This window comes from Centrocercus urophasianus, unplaced genomic scaffold, assembly GCF_019232065.1.
Source record: "Centrocercus urophasianus isolate 14NV4802_14NV808 unplaced genomic scaffold, USGS_Curo_1.0 seq_1199, whole genome shotgun sequence".
Classification (NCBI taxonomy): Eukaryota; Metazoa; Chordata; class Aves; order Galliformes; family Phasianidae; genus Centrocercus; species Centrocercus urophasianus.
Window position 1 is genome coordinate 14197 of NW_024884363.1, and position 18439 is coordinate 32635.

The window sequence follows — 18439 nt, forward strand, 5'->3', positions numbered from 1 at the left end:
GATGAAAGAAGTCAAGCTGTCTGGTTCATCTCTATTGGACTGTTTTAGCTGTCACTGTCTGGCTACTGTGGCTCACCGATCCTTGCATTACTCTTTGCTTTTTGCGGAGCTCAGAGGGAAGATTTTTCCTGTACAATCTGAAAATATCAGAGCACAAAAATGAACCTCAGGAAAGGGCACTCTCAGGAGCTCGCAGGTGGCCCAAAGTCCCCAAAGTTTCTCCAAAGAATTACCTAACTTTGAAAAATGAAGGCTTTGTCATGAGCGTCCTCGCAGGTCTCCCTTTGTGCGTCTGTCTCTCCAGGAGCAGGACACTTTCCCACTCTCCACAGCCTCTCTCACTCTTGCCAAGCTCAATTTCCTTCTGTGATTCATCGTTTAAGTCTAAACGTGGGCAGCTGGAGAGGATCTTATTAAAATTTCATCACCACAAACGTTCCACTACTGGGAAAAATAAGACACAGTGTCTCATGGTCATAGCACACCAGAAGCAAAACTCACATCCCAAATACCCAGACGAAAGTTTTGACTTGCTCAGGAAGGCAAAGGCAATGTGATGATGCACAGTCCTGGATTTACACCAGGATTGCATAGAGGAGGGGGACGTGGATGCTCTGAAGGTCCATGGATGGGCAAAAAAGGATTTTCTGAGTTGCTTTGTCTCATGTTTAATAACCTCTGGGACTCTTTACACTCCCAGGGCTGTGGATGTTGGACACTAGAGTCTGCCTATTCTCCATCTCACTCTAACCCAATGGCAAAGGACTCTTCCTCTCCCACAAAGCTCATTCTGTTGGGATTTTCCTCTCTATTACACAGTTTTGGGAGTGGTTTTTTGCCCCTGCTGACAGCTTGGCAGCTCCAAAAGGGATGTAGAGATCACGTCAATGGCTTGGAAAGTCCCATGACTTTAAGGTAGGACCTTGGTAATGTGTGCCAAATTTTTGTTGACCCAACCACTTTTTCAAGAACTACCAAGCTTTACCACTAACAGCTTATTGGGCATGAAATAGATCTTGGTTCTTGATGATTTCCCTCCAAGTGAAGAAAAAAAATAACACTGGAGAAGAAACATTAGTCTGAAATCTTCCACATAGCCTTCACCGGTGGTTTTTGTTTGCTATCTCTGTGTCACATTTCCTACCCATTCTCCAAATAGGCATTTCATATAATAGAATGACAGAATCATTAAGGTTGGAAAAGACCACTTAGATCATCTAGTCCAACCATCAACCCATCACCTCCATGCCCACTAAACCATGTCCTGTGCACCACGTGCATGGCATGCGCCTGTAGTTATGTGGATATCACACCTCCAGTAGGAATAAACATCTGAAATGAAGAAGTGCAAGAAATATAATGGCTACATCTCTATTGTTGGGTTATATTGCTTCTCCAGCTATTTTTTGCTGCAGGAGTCAAGGCCAGGGGCTGGCTGCTTGGTTTCATGAGCCACATGGAGGTACTCAGGGTGGCTTTAAGGGCAAAGTTGGACATATGCTGGGGACATGGAGACCTGGTGGTGGAGCTCGAAGTGTTGTGTAGGAAACGCTTAAGACAGGAGATGGGTGAACTAAACTCTGAGGGATCAGAAAGGATTTTCCTTGGTGGTTTCTGGAGTGAGACCAAGGCAGCTCTTGTCAATCACCTGTTCCTGGACAAGGAGTGTTTCTCCTTGGTTTTGCTCCAAATCCATGCAGTAATTCTGCTGGAGGTGAATCCATCCCAGTTTTTGTTCTTGCTCACCCCAGCTCAGAGCTGCCTGCCCAGCATCAAAGGATTTTGAGGATTTTTCAGTATTTTTCCTCCCTCTCCACAATGTCACAGCCATTGGGTTGCCATTCCATCTTTGCTATGGACAGAAGATAGTGCTCACCAACAGGATTCTTACCTTCACCAGTAGTGCTGCCAAGTGGCTGCGTACACCAAAGCAGTGGCACAGTGATTGCTGTTACTCCACCAAGCAATGGATATCACCCAGAAGTCACCTCCATCACACAGACCAGACAAGGAGGATGGATAATTTTGCAAGATGCACCTTGCTGATGCTTGGGTCCAGCCCTGCATTAACTCCATGCCCAATTGCATCTCCAGAGCCTAAATTACTCTCGCTCTGAAAATACTGGGTAATTAATTAACCTCGCTGGATGTAATTCAGGCTGGTGACACAGTGGTGAACTTCTTTGTTGCTTTTGACTCTGGCAGGAGTGAAGACAGGGACTTTTGTCAGCTCCCTCCCAAGCAACCTGTCTGCTTTCATCTGCCAGCAAGGTCAGAGGATGCTGGATGATGCTCGGGGCTTGGCTGTCATTGTGACCGTTTCAAGGGCTGTATCATTACTGAATTACTCAATTACTCCAGTCCAGCCTCTTCATTTCTCACGGTCCATTTTCTTTTGTCAAGGTTGCTAAGGAACTACCTGCTGACTTTGGATACCTCGATCAGGCAAGTTTCTCCTCCCTGCACCTCCTTGCAAGGCTTTGCTGGCCTTATGTGCCAGACAGAGCTGAAATCCCAATGCTAAGACGCTGAGTGTGCTTGAGCTATCGGTGCACGTATGGCCATATATCTCATGCAGCTCCACAGCTGCAAAAGGAGTAGTGGGGCCACCCATGCTCTAAAATCACCCAGCACTTTGCAAACTCCACGAGGATTATTGAAGCTGACTTTATGTTAATTAAAACCCAAACGTGCATCTCTCCTCCTATGCTCTTCGCTTTTTATGGCCGTTCTCCAACGTGTGATGTTCAGGAATCTTCTGGCTTTGCCCCGTTTGGAGCAGCCCCAACTCCATGCACCTGGAAAGCCAACAGCTTGCCAGCTAATCACTCGGCCCTAAAAGTCTCCCCGACCCCACAATCAAATCATTTCAAGAAACTCAATTAGAGTGACGTGACATTTCCAAGGAAACACCGAAGAGGCATTCCGGTAATATTTTGGCCCTGCCAAAACGGTTCAGATGGCAAATCAATAATAAATGTTTAAGGTTAGATGTATTAAAAAAAAAAAAAAAATCAAGTTATCAATTTCCCATTATGCCTAAGCTCACAGAGCACTGATGGGAAATTCAAACTGCATTTAATACACCCAGCAGAGGACTGAACAGCTTGATATTATACACTTGCCTACAGTACTGGCTTCCACTCCCCAGCTCTTCCAGGCTGCTTTGAAGACTGGATTAAATCCCCCATCTGCCTGGTGAGCTGCTGCTTTGACCTGTTTTGTCAGCATGGTTTATGATGAAAAATCCTGAGCAAAATCAGCTCCAGGAGGCTCTGCCGCTCTCCTTAACCATGAAATCAGGGAGCTAAATCATAGAATCATGGAATGAATTGGGTTGGAAGGGACCTTTAAGATCATCTAGTTCCAACCTCCCTCCTATAGGCAGGGACACCTCCCTCTAGACCAGGTTGCTCAAAGCCTCATCCAGCCTGGCCAATTCGACCACAAAATTTAGGTTTGAGATATGCTCTCTCCTGGCCAAGCATGAAACTCAAAACTGCCAAGAAATTCTGCACGTGAGGAGATGAAGCCCTATTTAAGCTGATGGCAGTAGACTCAAGAGCAAAAATTTGTCCCATTCCTTCAATGTCCTGGGAATAATAAGGCAGAAAGAAATTCTGGGAATCCTTAGTGTTCTCAGGTAGGTACCAGATCTTGTGTCCATGGTCCCACATCCATGGTCCCAGGTCCATTGTCTCACCCACAGCTCCCTCCTGACCATCACTGTGCTGCTGATTCACAGCCGTAAAAATTATCTTCATGCAATTACCATTGCTTATCTTCTCCTCAGACTTGATGTCAGCATAACATGTCTGCCAAGTGCTTTGCTGGCCCACAGAAATACACCCTCCTGTTCTCCAGTGCCCTGGTAAAATTGATAGGTGGACAAAGAAATGTGGGCCTGGGGCCACTCGGGGAGAAGCCAAGGGATGGAGGAAATCTTCCTGCCTTGTTTTTGATCTGCCCATATAAATATTTTTTGTTCCAATCCAGCTGTGGGCTGGTTTGCATCAGGAAGGATCATTCCACGTCCCTGTTCATTGCAGGGGAGTTGGACCAGATGTCCTGTAAGAGTCCCTTCCAACTCAAATGATTCTATGATTCTATGACTCAGGGCACGGGATGTTGCAGCCAGAGACATCCCAGCTCAGGTCGATGTGGATGAACTGTTATACAGGTGCCCTTCCTACGTCCAAGTCCCTTTTCTCCATCTCTTTTAAGGCTCTGAAATGTTCGCTCTGCAAAACTGTGGCATTTCAACACATTGTTCCCCTTGGCAAGTTTCCACCTAAAGATGAATTTTCCTACCTGTGCATGGTGACTGTTCTTTCTCAGTCCAATATCTCCTGGGCTGCAGCACCTGCACAGCCGGGCACCCCAGAAACATTGCTTTATGCTGTGGCCTCACCTGGAAACACAGCAAAGCTTTAATTTGGATGAGGCTGCAGCCAATATTTTGCTCAGCCAGGAACATTTTGTTTCTACTCTGAGGGAATTTCTTTTTTTTTTTTTTTCTTTTGCTGTGATGCAGTGCCTGAATGTTTTTTTGTCTTGCCGAAGTACAGGAGAGATTGGAAATGTTAGTCTGAAAATGTCACTTCTCTTGTTTCCAGCTTTTACCAAATTCTATTTATCTATCTATCTATTTATTCATTTATTATTATCTATTATTTTGGTTGCAGGAGGAATGAAAAACCCAGATTTTTCTGCTAAACTCTCCTTGGAACCTGGGACATTGTGGGCAAGGGAAATCCTGCTGTACTACCTGTAGCAATGAGGCAACCCTGCTCAGCCTGGGAAATCTGAGCTCAACCTTTTAATAAACACCCCTGATAATTTCCTATTTATTTCCCCCAGTTTCTCACCACCATAAATCCTCATTTAACCATTACATTCTCACCAAGGCTGTTTGGAGGAAGAAAGGCAATCCCCAGTGCAATCCTTGAAGACATGATGCAATGAGTGGTGTCGTTTTCAGGCACCACATTTCCTACCTCGATGCATCATGACAGTGCTTTTTTCACTCTTGTAGAAGACAGAATCTTCCACTTTTGTGGTTGCTTTGGCAAATTATGAGTATTTGAGGACACAGGAGAGACTTTCACACTGTTGGATCTGCTTTGTCCCTTCCAGGAGTCCATATTGTCCCATGATATGCACGTGGAGGAGATGTTACTGAACAGGACCCCTCTAATCTGGGCCCACAGGGACTCCAAAACCCAAAGGTTTACCCTCCCACTTGATCTCCACATCTCTCCTTGAAGACATGGAGATGGCATCTGTAGGGAGAAGTTCATTTGCTTTCTTATCATACAATCTGGGACAGAGAAACTGGGCTTGCTGAAGACCAAGGGGAGTTTGTCTGCCATGGGATGGGGCTCAATCTACTCACTTGATTGGACACTGGGCAATGGAAATTTCCACTATTCTATCTGCTTTTCTTAAAAGGGTCACTGGTCCTGAGTTGAATTATGAGCTAGAAACGATACTCAGCAGCATTAACACACTTTTATTTTACAAAAATAAACTCATGGTAGGTGTCACCTGGATTTGCACAGTCATGCTGCAGGACAAAGAGTACAGATGTGAGCCTCTGGGCTTTCCTGAGCACTCAGATGATTCCCTCTCTTCATACCATTTTGTTTCCTGATCATAATTACAAGTATTCCAACATTGCTTCTTCTTCATGTTGAATGGCTTGTCTTGCTTGTTAAGTCTCCAAGATGTCCCAGAGAAACTTCTTGCAGCTTCATTTATCTTTGATTGATGCATGGCAACTGCAGCTGATCACCTCCCTCTGACTGGTGTCGGAAAGCAAGGAAAGAGAAAACAAAGGGGATGTTGGAGGTTGGATGTGGCATGGGCTTTATTTTGAACCTCCCCTGTCTGGAGAGGCTCAGGAGGTCTCTGATGCCATGGGATGTCCATGCCTGGTCACGTTGTGACATGCCAGACATTGATAACAGCAAATATCCTGATTCAGGTCAGCTTTAGGAACTCTTCAGGGTCAGTGAGGAGAAATCATAAAATCATTGTAGAATCATTCAAGTTGGAAGGGACCCCTAAAGGTCATATAATCCAACTCCCCTGCAGTGAACAGGGACACCTACAGCTTGATCAGGTTGCTCAGAGCTCCGAGCCTGACCGTGAACGTCTCCAAGGATGGAGCATCTGCCACATCTCTGGGCAAACTGTTCCAGTGCTTCTCTACCCTTATGGTGGTTCATGGAGGACACTGACTTGGCCTGGTTTTGTAGGACTATCACTCCACAATGGCTGCTTCTCTCTATAAAGGGAGATATGGAGCTGAAGATATCTACAGGGAACCTATATGCTCATTTAATGCTCATGCCCCACGCTTGCAGCATTGGACATGAAGCAGCTCATTTCTTACTCAGGGATTTAAAGCACTGAGAGTGACTTCCCCAGGTGTGGTGCACTGCAAAGAGACAGACCAGTAAATGTGAGCACTAGCCAGGCTAAGTGGGTGCCAACTAGCAGATGAACCTCATCAAAATCATTATTGTAGTATTTGTTTTGGAGAACTAATACATTTCTTCTGCTGTCCAGAAGGATTTCTTCCATTTAAAGAAAAGGCTGAGAGAGGAGCACCTTTCTAGGAAAGCATTTCAGCTGCAGCTCATGTATTGCTTGGCAGCTGTAGCATTTGCATTACTGTCAGGGCCAGGAGGAGCTAATTTCATACAATCATAGAATAGCTTATGTTGGAGGGGACCTTAATGATCGTCTCATTCCAACTCTCCCACCATGGACAGGATTGCCAGCCATCAGATCAGGCTGTTCAGGATCCCCCTCCAACCTGGCCTTGAATGCCCCCAAGGAAATCTTCCACTGGTGCTTGTATGAACCCTCCACCTCACCCCCATGTCCACCCTGTGTTTCATCAAGCTCAAGGAAGGAGATGTTCGGGAGCTCTCAGGATGGGCTGGAGGGGATCTGAGTGCGGAGTCCACTGGGAGCAAGAGGAGAAGCAGACTTTGAAACTAGAGGCACCACTCCAAGTGAAACTTGGATGTATGGATGGAGAAGGTTATAGGATTGCCTGGGCAGGAAGGGTATGTCAAAAGCCACAACAGCTGGGCAGCCCATCTGGAGAAGTCTATGGGCAAATTGGCCTCCTCAAGGCCTTTGCTGCCATCCAAAGTGGCAACTCTTCCTTGAACACATCCTTTTTCCCTACAGGTGAAAGGAACAGCTTCTCCTCCTTCTCCCCTTTTCATCTGACCTCACCACCATCCTCCCATGCTGCTCCAAATCATCCTTCTATCATCCTGGCTTATTAAAAGAGTAGCAGAGTTGCCCTCGTCCTGCTGCAGCTTGCAGCCTGGGTCCTTGGTGGCACACCATAAGGCAATGGAGGCGGACAGATCCTGGATGTGTTTTCCTGCTTCCTCCTAGGAGGAAGAGAGCCTAGTGGATTTCTCACCTGCTGAGATTTTGCAAAGCCGTTCACACTTCCTTTTGGTTTCAAAGCGGTTGCTGTTCCCTTGGCATCCCCCAAAGATGAAGGGTCGACAGACTTTTGCTTCTGGGTGGAAGTACCAGCGCAGGGTGTAGTGTCGACAGGAGCCCTCGTCCATTGGCTGTAGGCAGGGGGCTGCAGGGAGACACCCCACAACCACTCACATGTGGGATTTAGGTGGGAAAAGACCACCTTGGACAAACACATGGGGCTGGTGCAACGGCTCCCATTGTCCCACGGTCATCACAATGAGGTTGCAAGAGCAAAAGAGGCAGCAAGGACCAAGGGTGGATTCCCGTAGTGGGATGAGCACAAAGCTCCTCACTGTAGGGTTGGTTGCTTCCGGGGACATTGCACAGGAAACTCTCACCGTGCACTTTTTTTTTGGTATGGTTGGACAACACAGAATGGTCTGAAATCACCCCTACTTTGTTCACTACCAGAACGAATGCAGCTACTTTAAGTCAAGTGTGAAGCTGAGATTTGAACCTCTGCTTGCTGGCGAGTGTAGCTTTTTCAGCCCCACATCCCCTTGATCTCAGAGCCAAAAAGCACTTCCCACCCGAGTAGTGACTTCCCTAAATGTCACTTAATTCAGTTTATTTCACCTGGTAATTGATCGTGAGCTTCTCGGCGCTTGTACAGAGGAAGACCTCTTATTGGCTGCACACTGGAAGCTGCTGGGGAAGCAAAAGGAAATCACACATAATAAGGGCACGCAAACAAATTAGCCATCATTTAAATATTGATCATTGGAGCCTTACATGGCTTTCTGCTGGCTATCAAGTTCCCTTAATAAATGTCATGGAGTTATTGGTGAGGCAGGGGGAAGAACTGGCAGCAATAAAATTCTTAATGGTATTAAACAACTCAGTCAAAAAGGTTGGGTGTTAGTCAGAGAAAATAGAAGTATTTGTGGTTGCTTGCAGGAGATAAATGTCAGGCTGGAGTTTTGTAAATCTGGAAGCTTTGAAAAGCCAGCGGCGATTGTAATCTGGCAGTAATAACCCTCCGACTGCAGAATCCTGTTAACATTTCCAGCGCCTATCGGCACTCATCACTTAGTGGAGCGATTTATGGGCCCTCCTGCCTCAGACCCAGGCTTTAATGGGATTGTCGGCTGGCGACGGCGGCAGCTGTGATTCAATAACATGTGGTACGCTCTGCCGATCTCAAACCGCCCCGATCCCAAACGCTGCCTTGATATAAAGTGAGTTTAAATCCAGATGGATGACGTCTCCCAAGTGCAGCACAGATATTAGGTGAGAGTTTGAGTGATGGGCAAGAGGAAAGTGGAGATGGTTGAGGCCAGCTTCAGGTTTAGCTGGATATGTGGGGATTATTTGTTCCTTAGAGGGTTACATGGGGAAAAAAATGAGATAATCATCACTAGGTTTGACTTAAAACTCTTCCCAGAGCTCATGAAAGTACCATCATGTGTAATAAAGGTAAAGATATTTAAAATGTAGGTCAACAACCTGTGTAGGCTGCCACTTGTTTTGAGGTTTGAAAGTATGTATTATTGGAGTCACACTTTTTAAATATATTCCAAAGTAGCAGAATTGATTGCCCAAATCATTTGTCTTTCGGAATGCATCTTGCCCTGTCAGTACCTATCTCTCTGAGCTGAATCAGTGACTGTCCCCCTCAGGGCTGCTCCCTTCATACAACTCAACCCTCCTCCTCCTGTTGACAAAATCTGAGAAGTCGTGGTGTAAACATCTGAATTTCTGGTTTGCTGAACTGGAAGAAGTGAGACTCAACTCTCCCCTCCTCTACTGCACTTTCTTGCGATATGTTTGGACTTTGAGTACTGAGTGAAGAAAACACTTCATAAGCAAGCCCATAATCCTCCTATTCCTGTCCACCACCATTTCTGCACAGTGCTTTCACTCTCTGTCTCCCAAAAATCAAGACTAAAAGGCAAATGTCACAGATGAAGTCAGAAGGACCATGGGTGAATGCGGAGTGGTCTGAAGATGTGATGGATATGTGGGCAGGTGGTTCATATGAGTCACATTTGGTGAAGGTAATTTCCATCTTGCTGCCAAGATTCAGGGCAGAAATGCTCAGAAACTCCTAAAATCAATTATATCAAAGGCTTTGCTCACCTCCATTTAGTGTGCAGGGCACAGGGATGCCCATAGATCCCGGAAAAGCCACCCATGAATTATTAGCCCATGGGGATAGAAGGAGGTATAAGACTTGTATTTGCTGAAGGGATTTGATGGGTCATCAGGTCTCCATGACTGAGCAAAGATGTTCCTCACTCTAATGCTCATTACAGTGGTTCACAGAAAAAAAGGGTTGATGATCTGAAATTAAGCTGAAACTGCCCCATCCTGTCTTTTCTTTGGAGAGATGGTCATTTTTAGCCAAGCTTTAATGGAGCTCCTGATATCCAACAGATCCGTCTCCTGGGCTTTTCTGCCAGGACACCATCCCAGTTAATCCCAGAGTGGTCCTGGAGCAAACTGGGGATTCATCCTATCTGTGCCTGCAGGCCAGGCCATAACATCCTTCCACCCCTGTACAGACAGGACTGTACTGCATGCATCTGCAGAGCAGGACCTTGGTTGTTCTGTCTCCCCCTCTCTCTTGGCCAACATAAAGGGTGAGAAATAGAGCCAGTTGTTTTTCCATTAGCTGCAATCATGAGTTTTACCCATTAATATGTTCATGAGGCCCTGGGCAGAAATAGTCTGTAATAGCTTGAGTGTTTGGTCTCAAAGATGCAATTTTTGGCTGATAGAAAGCCTTACTAGAAGTTACAAAGGACATGAGGGGGACAGCATCAGCCTGAAAATGTTGGCTGCTTTCTTCCAGCACTTAAAAATGTGTTCTTTGGTAGGTGGTGATCACCAATGGTGCCACGTGTGTTTGGCATTTCCCTCAGCCACACACTGGAGTGTTGGATGATCTCACCTCTGAATCACAGAGAAACACGGGGGATCTCATGTAGGAGCCCTTGTTGGAAATCCCATATCTGTGTCCTTTCTAACACAGAGGAAAGGAATTCAGCACTGGGTTCATGCTGTGTTCTGGGAGAGGTGAAGACATCATCTCCCATGATAGAAAAGCTCAAAAGCAATCAGCCAGGCAGATGTACTTACCTGTCGTAAGAGAAGGTGTCTCCAGGAAGGACTCTGATGGTGTCATCCATGTGGTCATGCTCTGGGTTTTGTTAGGCATTTCCTCCCAGTGTTCACCATCCCTTCCAGGGTGTTTTTGAGGCTGAAAATACCCTTGAAGCTGCCTCTTGAGTTCAATTTCTTCCAGGCCTGTGGATTTAATTGCTGGGTCAGTGATGATGAAATCTGGCACCACAGTTTGACAGCTGAGCTCTCATGCTTAGAAAAATAATTGTAGTTCAACAAAGTGACTACTAGTATGGGAGAAAAGTCACAACTCAATGTTGCACCTTCAAAAACTCACAGGCTCACAGGTATGGCATCAGATTAGGAAACCATTTTTCAAATCATATACGCTGTAAAGAAGGGCAAGAACTTATGGACAAATCATACTGTCTCCCATCTTCCCAAGGAAGGCTGGGATATGTTAAACTTACTCAGAATAAAGGTTGGTTTTAAAGGAAACTGTTCCCAAGGAGTGATGGAACTCATTGGTACCTCCATGGCTGTGTTCACCGTGTCATTTGGGATGCAGATGATCAAAGCTATAATTAAAGGTCTGTGGGACCTGTAGCATCTTCATGACACGTTGAGCTGTGCCAGTCTTCTTGGTGGATGGGCAGCATGTTAGCAGGGCAAGTCTTTTATGAAGTTTTGGCTTTATGCATGTACAGGGTTGGAAATTACAGGGTGGTAGATCTGATGGAGCCTGGCTGTGCAAAATTGACCCAGAAACATGTTTTAAAGCAATGTGGACCAGCAAACTGAATCCATTCCATATCAACTCTGTAGCATGTCCACTGTGGTTTTGATCTGGCTTTGCAAACTTACTGCTATTTCTAAAAAGATGCCTTGAACATGAGTTGGAGACAGGACGATGTGCTTCTGGCTGAGCATCTGGATAACACACAGAGCCCTTGGGTAACATCTGAGTTATGAATGCAAAACATTTCACCAAAGGTTTTTTTTGTAGGAGCACGGAGGCTTCCGTGTCCAAGAGCATTCAGCACGCAGGATTCATTTGCCCTGATTTATTACAGCAGCAAGTAGAGGCCAATGCAAGGGCGGGATCCCAGGGATGGGGCCATGGACAATACCAGGGAGAAACCTCTACCCTGATAGCTTTGCTTTCTAAATACAGAGCAGGAGAGGGGGACGCAGAGTTTGGAAAAGACTAAATTGTTCCTAATGTAATTGGGAATGTCCCATGCCAAGGGAGTACCCAGCTGCTCCGTGTGTCTGTGATTACATTGGCTCAGTACAGCCAGAGCAAGGTTGCTGCCAAGCAGCTTGGCTATTTGCTTCTTGACCCATCTCTCTGTTTAGTAAGTCCCCGCCTTTGTGAAATGCTCTGCTTTATATACTATGAAACAATGTGCTATGAAGGCTAAAACAACAACAACAACAACAACAAATAATTATGGAGGAAAAATTAAAGCAAATCCATTTCTGGAGAAGATATATTCATTTTAGAGGCAAGCTGCTGCTCATCCTTTGATTATGCCTGTTTTAAGCGCCGGACAGGTAGGGAAAGACCAACTGCAGTGGCTGCAAGGAGAGTGTCTGGTGCCATCCAAGTCAGTAATGCCCTCATGTTACAAAGCCCAAAAACTTCCCATGATGACATACAGAGTGTAAGATACATCCACGCATACCTTTGGATGCATCACCCTGGGCACTGCCCACCCAGAAAGTGACTCTTCTAAGTGTTCTTTAATTCAGCAGAGAGGATAAGCCCTTGGCCAAATGTTGGAGTTGGACTCCATGATCCTTATAGGTGCATTCTGACTCAGGTTATTCTAAGATTCTATGATTCTGAATGTAGGGTCTCCTGTATACCAGCAGATTGACCATCCAGATGACATGGAGCATAAGAAATAGGACTCCAAAGCAGGAGATGGAATGTTGTATTCTGTCTTGCAGTACAGGGTGGAAGTTGGTGACCTCTTGGCTTTTCTCTTAACCCTGTTTCTCCATTTCCCTCAAGAAATAGCCCTCCTAAAAGCTGGGACCTAAAAACGCTTGGTGATCCAGGGTCATTTTCCATGTTGAAACTCAGAAAAAGGTATTTAATGACATCTTTTCACTCAGTCTAGGGGTAAGGAGAAACATCCTCTAAGCCAGCGCACACTCCCATGTATTTCAGTATGGATATCAACAGACTTACCCTTTTCCACAAGCATCCTTCCCAGCTCATCTCCACAATCTGCAAAGAGAAGACAGGGCAGAGTTTGTTTGCTGCTTCTTTTTTTCTTTTTTGGCCATTGGAAAGATTTTTTTTTTTAATGAAATGATTATTGTTATTGGCAGCACATGCTTTCATGGGTTATATTCGATTTCTATCCCTTAAAACATTCAGATGTTTCCTAATGTCAGAAACAAGTGTGACTCCATTTTAATCATCTTGGCAAGTGCAGTGGTGACCTCCAATCCTCTTTGGCCATAGGAATGCTCAAAAGAGTTGGGCAGCTCTGCTGGACCTTTGCAGGGCAAGGAAGCAACAACCACAAAAGCCAAAAACCTTTGTGATGTGGGGGCTTGGGGTTTGAAAAATCCCAAAGTGTGGTCTTCCCCACTATTTTTTTTTGTCACCCTTCTGGTCTTGGTTGACCTTCTGGAACAGGCTGCCCATGGAGTTGGTGGAGTCACTTGCCTGGAGATGTTCAAAACACGAGGAGATTTGGCACTGAGGGACATGGTTAGTGGGCAGTATTGGTGGACAGTTAGACTGGATGATCTTAGAGGTCTTTTCCAGCCTTAATGATTCTATTCTTCTGCTTTCACTGAAGAGGTGTCAAGAAGTGCCATGAAGCAGAGAGGAATTAAAGTGTTGTTATCATGCAAAATTTCCCCCATTTATCTCCAAAGTTTATCTCCAAACTTTTCCCTGTGACCCAGAACCTTTCACCAATCAGTGGGGAAATGGAGATGAGTGGGGAGGAAAGCTTTGCTGACAAAACCACCAGGGAAGAAACGTGAAGACAGAGATTTTAAAGGAAACGTGAAAACAGAGGTTTTAAAGGGAAAGATTTAAAGTGTGACTAGGAGGTCAGGGTTACAGCAGAGACTCTGCAGCCCAAAAGCCCACACTCATCTCCAAGTAGACGGGAGGTGACGCATCTATGCTCACTGCTAATGGGGTGATATTTGCTGGGTCAAGCAAGCCTGTGCTGCCACTCAAATTACTCCAATTTAGTCGCTGCCAGCAGCTCGCCAGCTGACTTACCACATTGGCCTCTCATTTCGCTCCTGACCACCTCCTTCACCTCTTCCTCCTGTGCCACAGGGAGAAAAAAAATGATTAATAGAGATTTTCTACCCCTGCACCATCTCCCTCAGCTTTTTCTTTCCCATTCTGCTGGTGCAACCTCACCTGGAGCACTCTTTGCAGTTTTGGGTGCCACAATAGAATAAAAACATAAAACGATTGGAAAGCACCCAAAGGAGGGATATGAAGGTGGAGAAGGCTCTGGAGGGCAAGATGTGTGACGAATGGCTGAGGTCCCTAGGTTTGTTTGGCCCAGAGCAGAAGAGGATGAGGGGAGGCCTCATGGCTGCCAACAATCACCTCATGGTGGCCTAGAACTCCTTAATGGTGGCCCTACAGCCTTCTCATGTTAAGATTCTGCATCAGAGGGTGATGGGCATGGAGCATGCTCCCAAGGATAGTGGGCCCAGCACCTAGCTGTTAGAGCTCAAGGAGTGCTTGGACAACACTCTCAGACATAGGGTTTAGGTGGTGTGGAGTCAGGGATCCTTGTGGGTCCCTTCCAAGTGGGGATATTCTATGATTATGTCCTAGCCAGACTTCTCTTCATAGAATCACAGAATCATTAAGGTTAGAAAAGGCCATTAAGATCATCTAGTACAACCATCAACCTGTTTTTACGATAAGGGTATTGAGGCACTGGAACGTGCTGCCGAGAGGTGTGTGGATGCCCCATACTTGAGACATTCATGGTCAGGCTGGACCAGGCTCTGAGCACCTGATCAAGCTGTAGATGTCTCTTTTCACTGCAGGAGAACTGGACTAAATGCCCTTTTAAAGTCCCTTCCAACTCATATGGTTCTATGATTCTGTGAGTTGAAGTTGAGCATCCTGCATGTCCAGTGGCAGGCATTTTAATGCAACTTTGTATGATATGGTCACTGTTTTTTCAGGATGACAAATCTCGGGGCATTTACTGTATAGAAAGCTTATCTTAACTCAGCATCCCATTCATAGGACACCCTTACCATTAACATCTATTATAAAACTAATAGTGCCAGACATCTACACACTGAAAAGATGCAAATACAGCATGGTATCAATCCTATCTGCCAAGCATGAGTTTGAAAAAACACGGTAAGGATGGAAGAGGAGAAATATGCCCCAAGCTCTGGGTCATTGTTTGCACTCTCAGTGTGCTGCCTAGCACACTGCTCCTGCTTCAGCCCATGTAAATCTGACCCTTGTCTGGGTAAAGGCCAACACTCTCATTTCCCAGATATTCTCTGCATGAATTTATTTCTCATCATTTCCCTCCTCCCTTACGCCTCTTAGGGGCATTTTGCCCTATTTTCTCTATTCAGCCTTGTGTAACACGATGAAATCTTAGACTAAAGTACTCACAGAAAGACCAGGATCTCCCTTTTCTCCTTTCTGACCAGCTGGACCATTTTCACCCTGTTAAAAACACTTAAGTCATTACAAAAGCTCAGTAAATTGAACATTAAATGCTCCAAGAATAAGTGCACCTTAGAGAGGAAAGGATGCTCTAGAAATGGAGATGGGGAAAAATGCTCACGTGTTTTCCCATAAATTTAAGGGTTATCAGTGAGCAGGAAGGAATGGTATCATCCACATGCAGGGAGACAAAGCGTGTGTCAGAGGGCTGGTGCAGGCTCCCTCACCAGGACACAAGGATGGCTCATCCTCATACTGACCATTACTCCTTTTTGCCCATCCATGCCTGGAGGACCTCTGAGGCAGAGTTGAGGTCTTCCTCTTCTCCCTCGTGGACCCTAGAGAAGATGAGAACAGCTCCATTAGCAGTACTGGGACAGTCTCTGGAGATCTTTCATGACACAACTTGGGGTATTTCCCCTAAAGCTCAATGTGGGGATCAGTAGAGGAATTGAAGAGTCCTCTGGATCTCCAAACAGACCAGATGTGATAAGACAGAACCCTGGACTTTGCACCATCTGCCCCATGTGGGCAACCACAAGGATCTCCTTATAGCCAACAACCTTCAGAAAGGGCAAGTGCTATGGGGCAGAAGTTTTCTTTCTCCAGCTCTTTGTTCAGCACTAATTTAAGAAGCAGAGTCTCAGCAGGAGGAGAAGGACTTGCAGAGTATGATAACACCCTCTCACATTAGAAACAGTTCAGACCCAGCGGCTTTCTCTTCTTATTTAGGGAAAAGGCAAGTAGAAGTTGTGAGTGTAGAAAGTGGCATCTCACAGTCTCTCGTTAATCATTGTCTAAATGAAAGTCATTTATTATCTCATACCTGTCTTTCTGAGCATGCAGTGCTTGTAAATGCTAATCTAAAAACTTCCAGCCTTTTTAAACATACATGAAGGGCTCTCGTACTTTCGGCTCCTTCCTCCCCTGTGTGATTCTTTCGATAAATTTTTCATGACAAGGTGCAGCCCAGGGAGTGAGGAAGGAAAGAGCAATGGTCTGGGGCTGGATTTGGCCCATACTTCAGTGTTCTAGAAAGGGGATTTCTATACTTTGCCCGCTGTAAGGACAGTTCTTCCAATAATCACCCATGGTTTCATGATGAAACACAGCATGGGATTCAGCTGTAGCTGCTGAGCAATGCTGGAGTCCCAAAGCTTCCTCTATATTCAGGCTGTTCTGAATCAAGCCTTTATTTGATGCCACAGGACATAATACAGACGATCAACCTGATTATCACTACAACACGGACTTGGCTCCACCACCTTCCTTAATTCTTCCCTAGGACTTAAACCCCTGCATTTGGTATTCCTTGTGTTCTGGTTACAAACTTTCTCAACACATGGCATTTTTTTGGTTAATAATCAACAAACCTGCACAGAAACCTTTAACCAATCCTCTGCTAGGCTCCAGTTGGAGTTGGAAGGCTTTAGAGTTGGAAGGGATTTTTAAAGGCCATCTGGTCCAACTCCCTTGCAATGAATAGGGACATCTACAGCTCAGTCAGGTGCTCAGACACACCATCCTGACCTTGGATGCCTCTAGGGACAAGGCATCCTCTATGTCACTGGGCAGCTTGTAAAGGTGCCTCACTGCCCTTATTGTAAGAATGGCAGTGAATCTAGTTGACCTAATGAGGTCCAGACTCATTTGGACTTCATGCAGAATTGTGCCTGAACAATCCCAATTTCTACCTTTGACAGCAAGAACATTTTTCACTGATGCATCTTCACCAGCATAGACCTGTAATGTCAAATGTAGCTGTACATCAACTAAGTTCATTGTGCTTTTAAACGTGTTTGTAATTTGGCACAGGACCATGATGCAGTGGCCATGAGAGTTTGGATTATTTGGCTGGGATAAATCTGCAGTACATAAAAGATTAAAGCCAGAGTTCCTACTTCTTTTCCTTATCTCCAAACTACAATGCAATCTACTTCCCATCTGGCAGCAAAATGAAGTTTTTTTTTGCATTTGGGGTATGGTTTAGTGGGCATGGTGGTGTTGGGTTGATGGTTAATCTTGATGACCCTTGATTTCTTTTCCAGCCTTAATGATTCTATGATTTTGCAGACAGTATGTGTACACGTGTTGTTTACATACACACACACAGATGGATTAACTCCTTAGACTTACTTTTGTTAAGGACAAATCACTCAATGGTGTTACATGTCACACCAAGTGAGGCCAGTGCAAGTTAAAACAAGGCTATCTCTGAGATGGCTTATTTGACATAGTTTATCTTTCAGGTAGTTACTCAACTTCAGTTTTTCTTTTGTTCTCTCTTCTTTCATATTAATGTATATATTCTTTCATTCAAGCCTAAAACTCAGTCAGTTTCACCACTTGAAAAAGGTATTTTCACTTCCAGTCCTCTTCCATTTGAAAAATTTTCGTTACTTAATGGATGCTATCTAAGGGTGGATGATTAACATTAATCTCTAGTATTGTCCCTCTGCATTGTGTTGGCAGCAGCAAGACACCCTTCATTACCATAGAATCTGGAGGCAGCATGTTCCTACTCATAAACAGCATTAGCATGTCTCATTTCCAAGTCTTTTTGTTACATTCAAAAGATGCCTAGCATGTCTTGCATGCAAAGACACCTGTTAAGAGTGGGCTTCAAACAGGGTTTGAAAGCCACTTGCTCCTTCTGGAGCCTGGGCATCCTGCTCCCTAGATAATAAGCAATAGGAGGGGTGCACTTGATGCTAACTTGAAATTAGCAGCCTTCCTTCCTTCATTGAGAAGTCACGTCTTGCACTGCAGATAGGAAGAGGGGAAAGGAAAAAATACTTATGGGGATAAATACACCAAGAGATGAAGTATATCGACCAAGATCCCACAGAAAGATAGCAGATGTTGCAGCCATCCTCTCTCAGTCTGGGAGACCTCAGGTGCCAGTTCGTAAGTGGAGGATATGTATGGAATCATAGAATCATTAAGGTTGGAAAAGACCTCTAAGATCAAGTCCAACCATCGACTCCCACCATGCCCACTAAACCATGTCCTCAAGTGCCACATCTCCACAGTTTTTAAGCACCTCCAGGGACAACAACTCCACCACATCCCTGGGCAGCCTGTATACATGGTGATGTGGGGGGATCCATCTGGGGTTCTCTGTCACATGAGGGTTTGAGATGCAACCCTTTGGAT

General features: G+C 45.3%; 1 protein-coding gene across 4 annotated transcripts; it reads right to left on the reverse strand.

Annotated features, from left to right (window-relative positions):
* Positions 1–5492: 5492 nt before the first annotated feature.
* On the reverse strand, positions 5493–16064 carry LOC122155534 (collagen alpha-1(VII) chain-like). 4 transcript variants are annotated; one of them, XM_042809439.1, is made up of 9 exons: positions 15973–16064; positions 15544–15621; positions 15230–15283; positions 13844–13892; positions 12785–12823; positions 10600–10767; positions 8095–8163; positions 7451–7621; positions 5493–5804 (listed from the first exon to the last, which is right to left on the reverse strand). In XM_042809439.1, the coding sequence occupies exons 2-9, from the start codon at positions 15565–15567 to the stop codon at positions 5791–5793; spliced, it is 588 nt and encodes a 195-aa protein (XP_042665373.1). In that variant the 5' UTR covers positions 15568–15621; positions 15973–16064; the 3' UTR covers positions 5493–5790. The 4 variants fall into 4 exon arrangements, with proteins under 4 accessions (XP_042665373.1, XP_042665370.1, XP_042665372.1 ...); XM_042809436.1 differs by having other exon boundaries at positions 8095–8166; XM_042809438.1 differs by lacking the exon at positions 15973–16064 and adding an exon at positions 15847–15957 and having other exon boundaries at positions 8095–8166.
* Positions 16065–18439: the final 2375 nt, after the last annotated feature.

What these genes read in the sequence shown, in the direction of transcription:
- LOC122155534 (XM_042809436.1), bottom strand. Translation starts at nt 15,567, where the DNA reads ATGGATGGGCAAAAAGGAGTAATG. An exon ending in ATGGGCAAAAAGGAGTAATG is followed by an intron (nt 15,284 to 15,543) that starts GTCAGTATGAGG and finishes TGTTTTTAACAG; the next exon opens with GGTGAAAATGGTCCAGCTGG. An exon ending in CGAAATGAGAGGCCAATGTG is followed by an intron (nt 12,824 to 13,843) that starts GTAAGTCAGCTG and finishes TTCTCTTTGCAG; the next exon opens with ATTGTGGAGATGAGCTGGGA.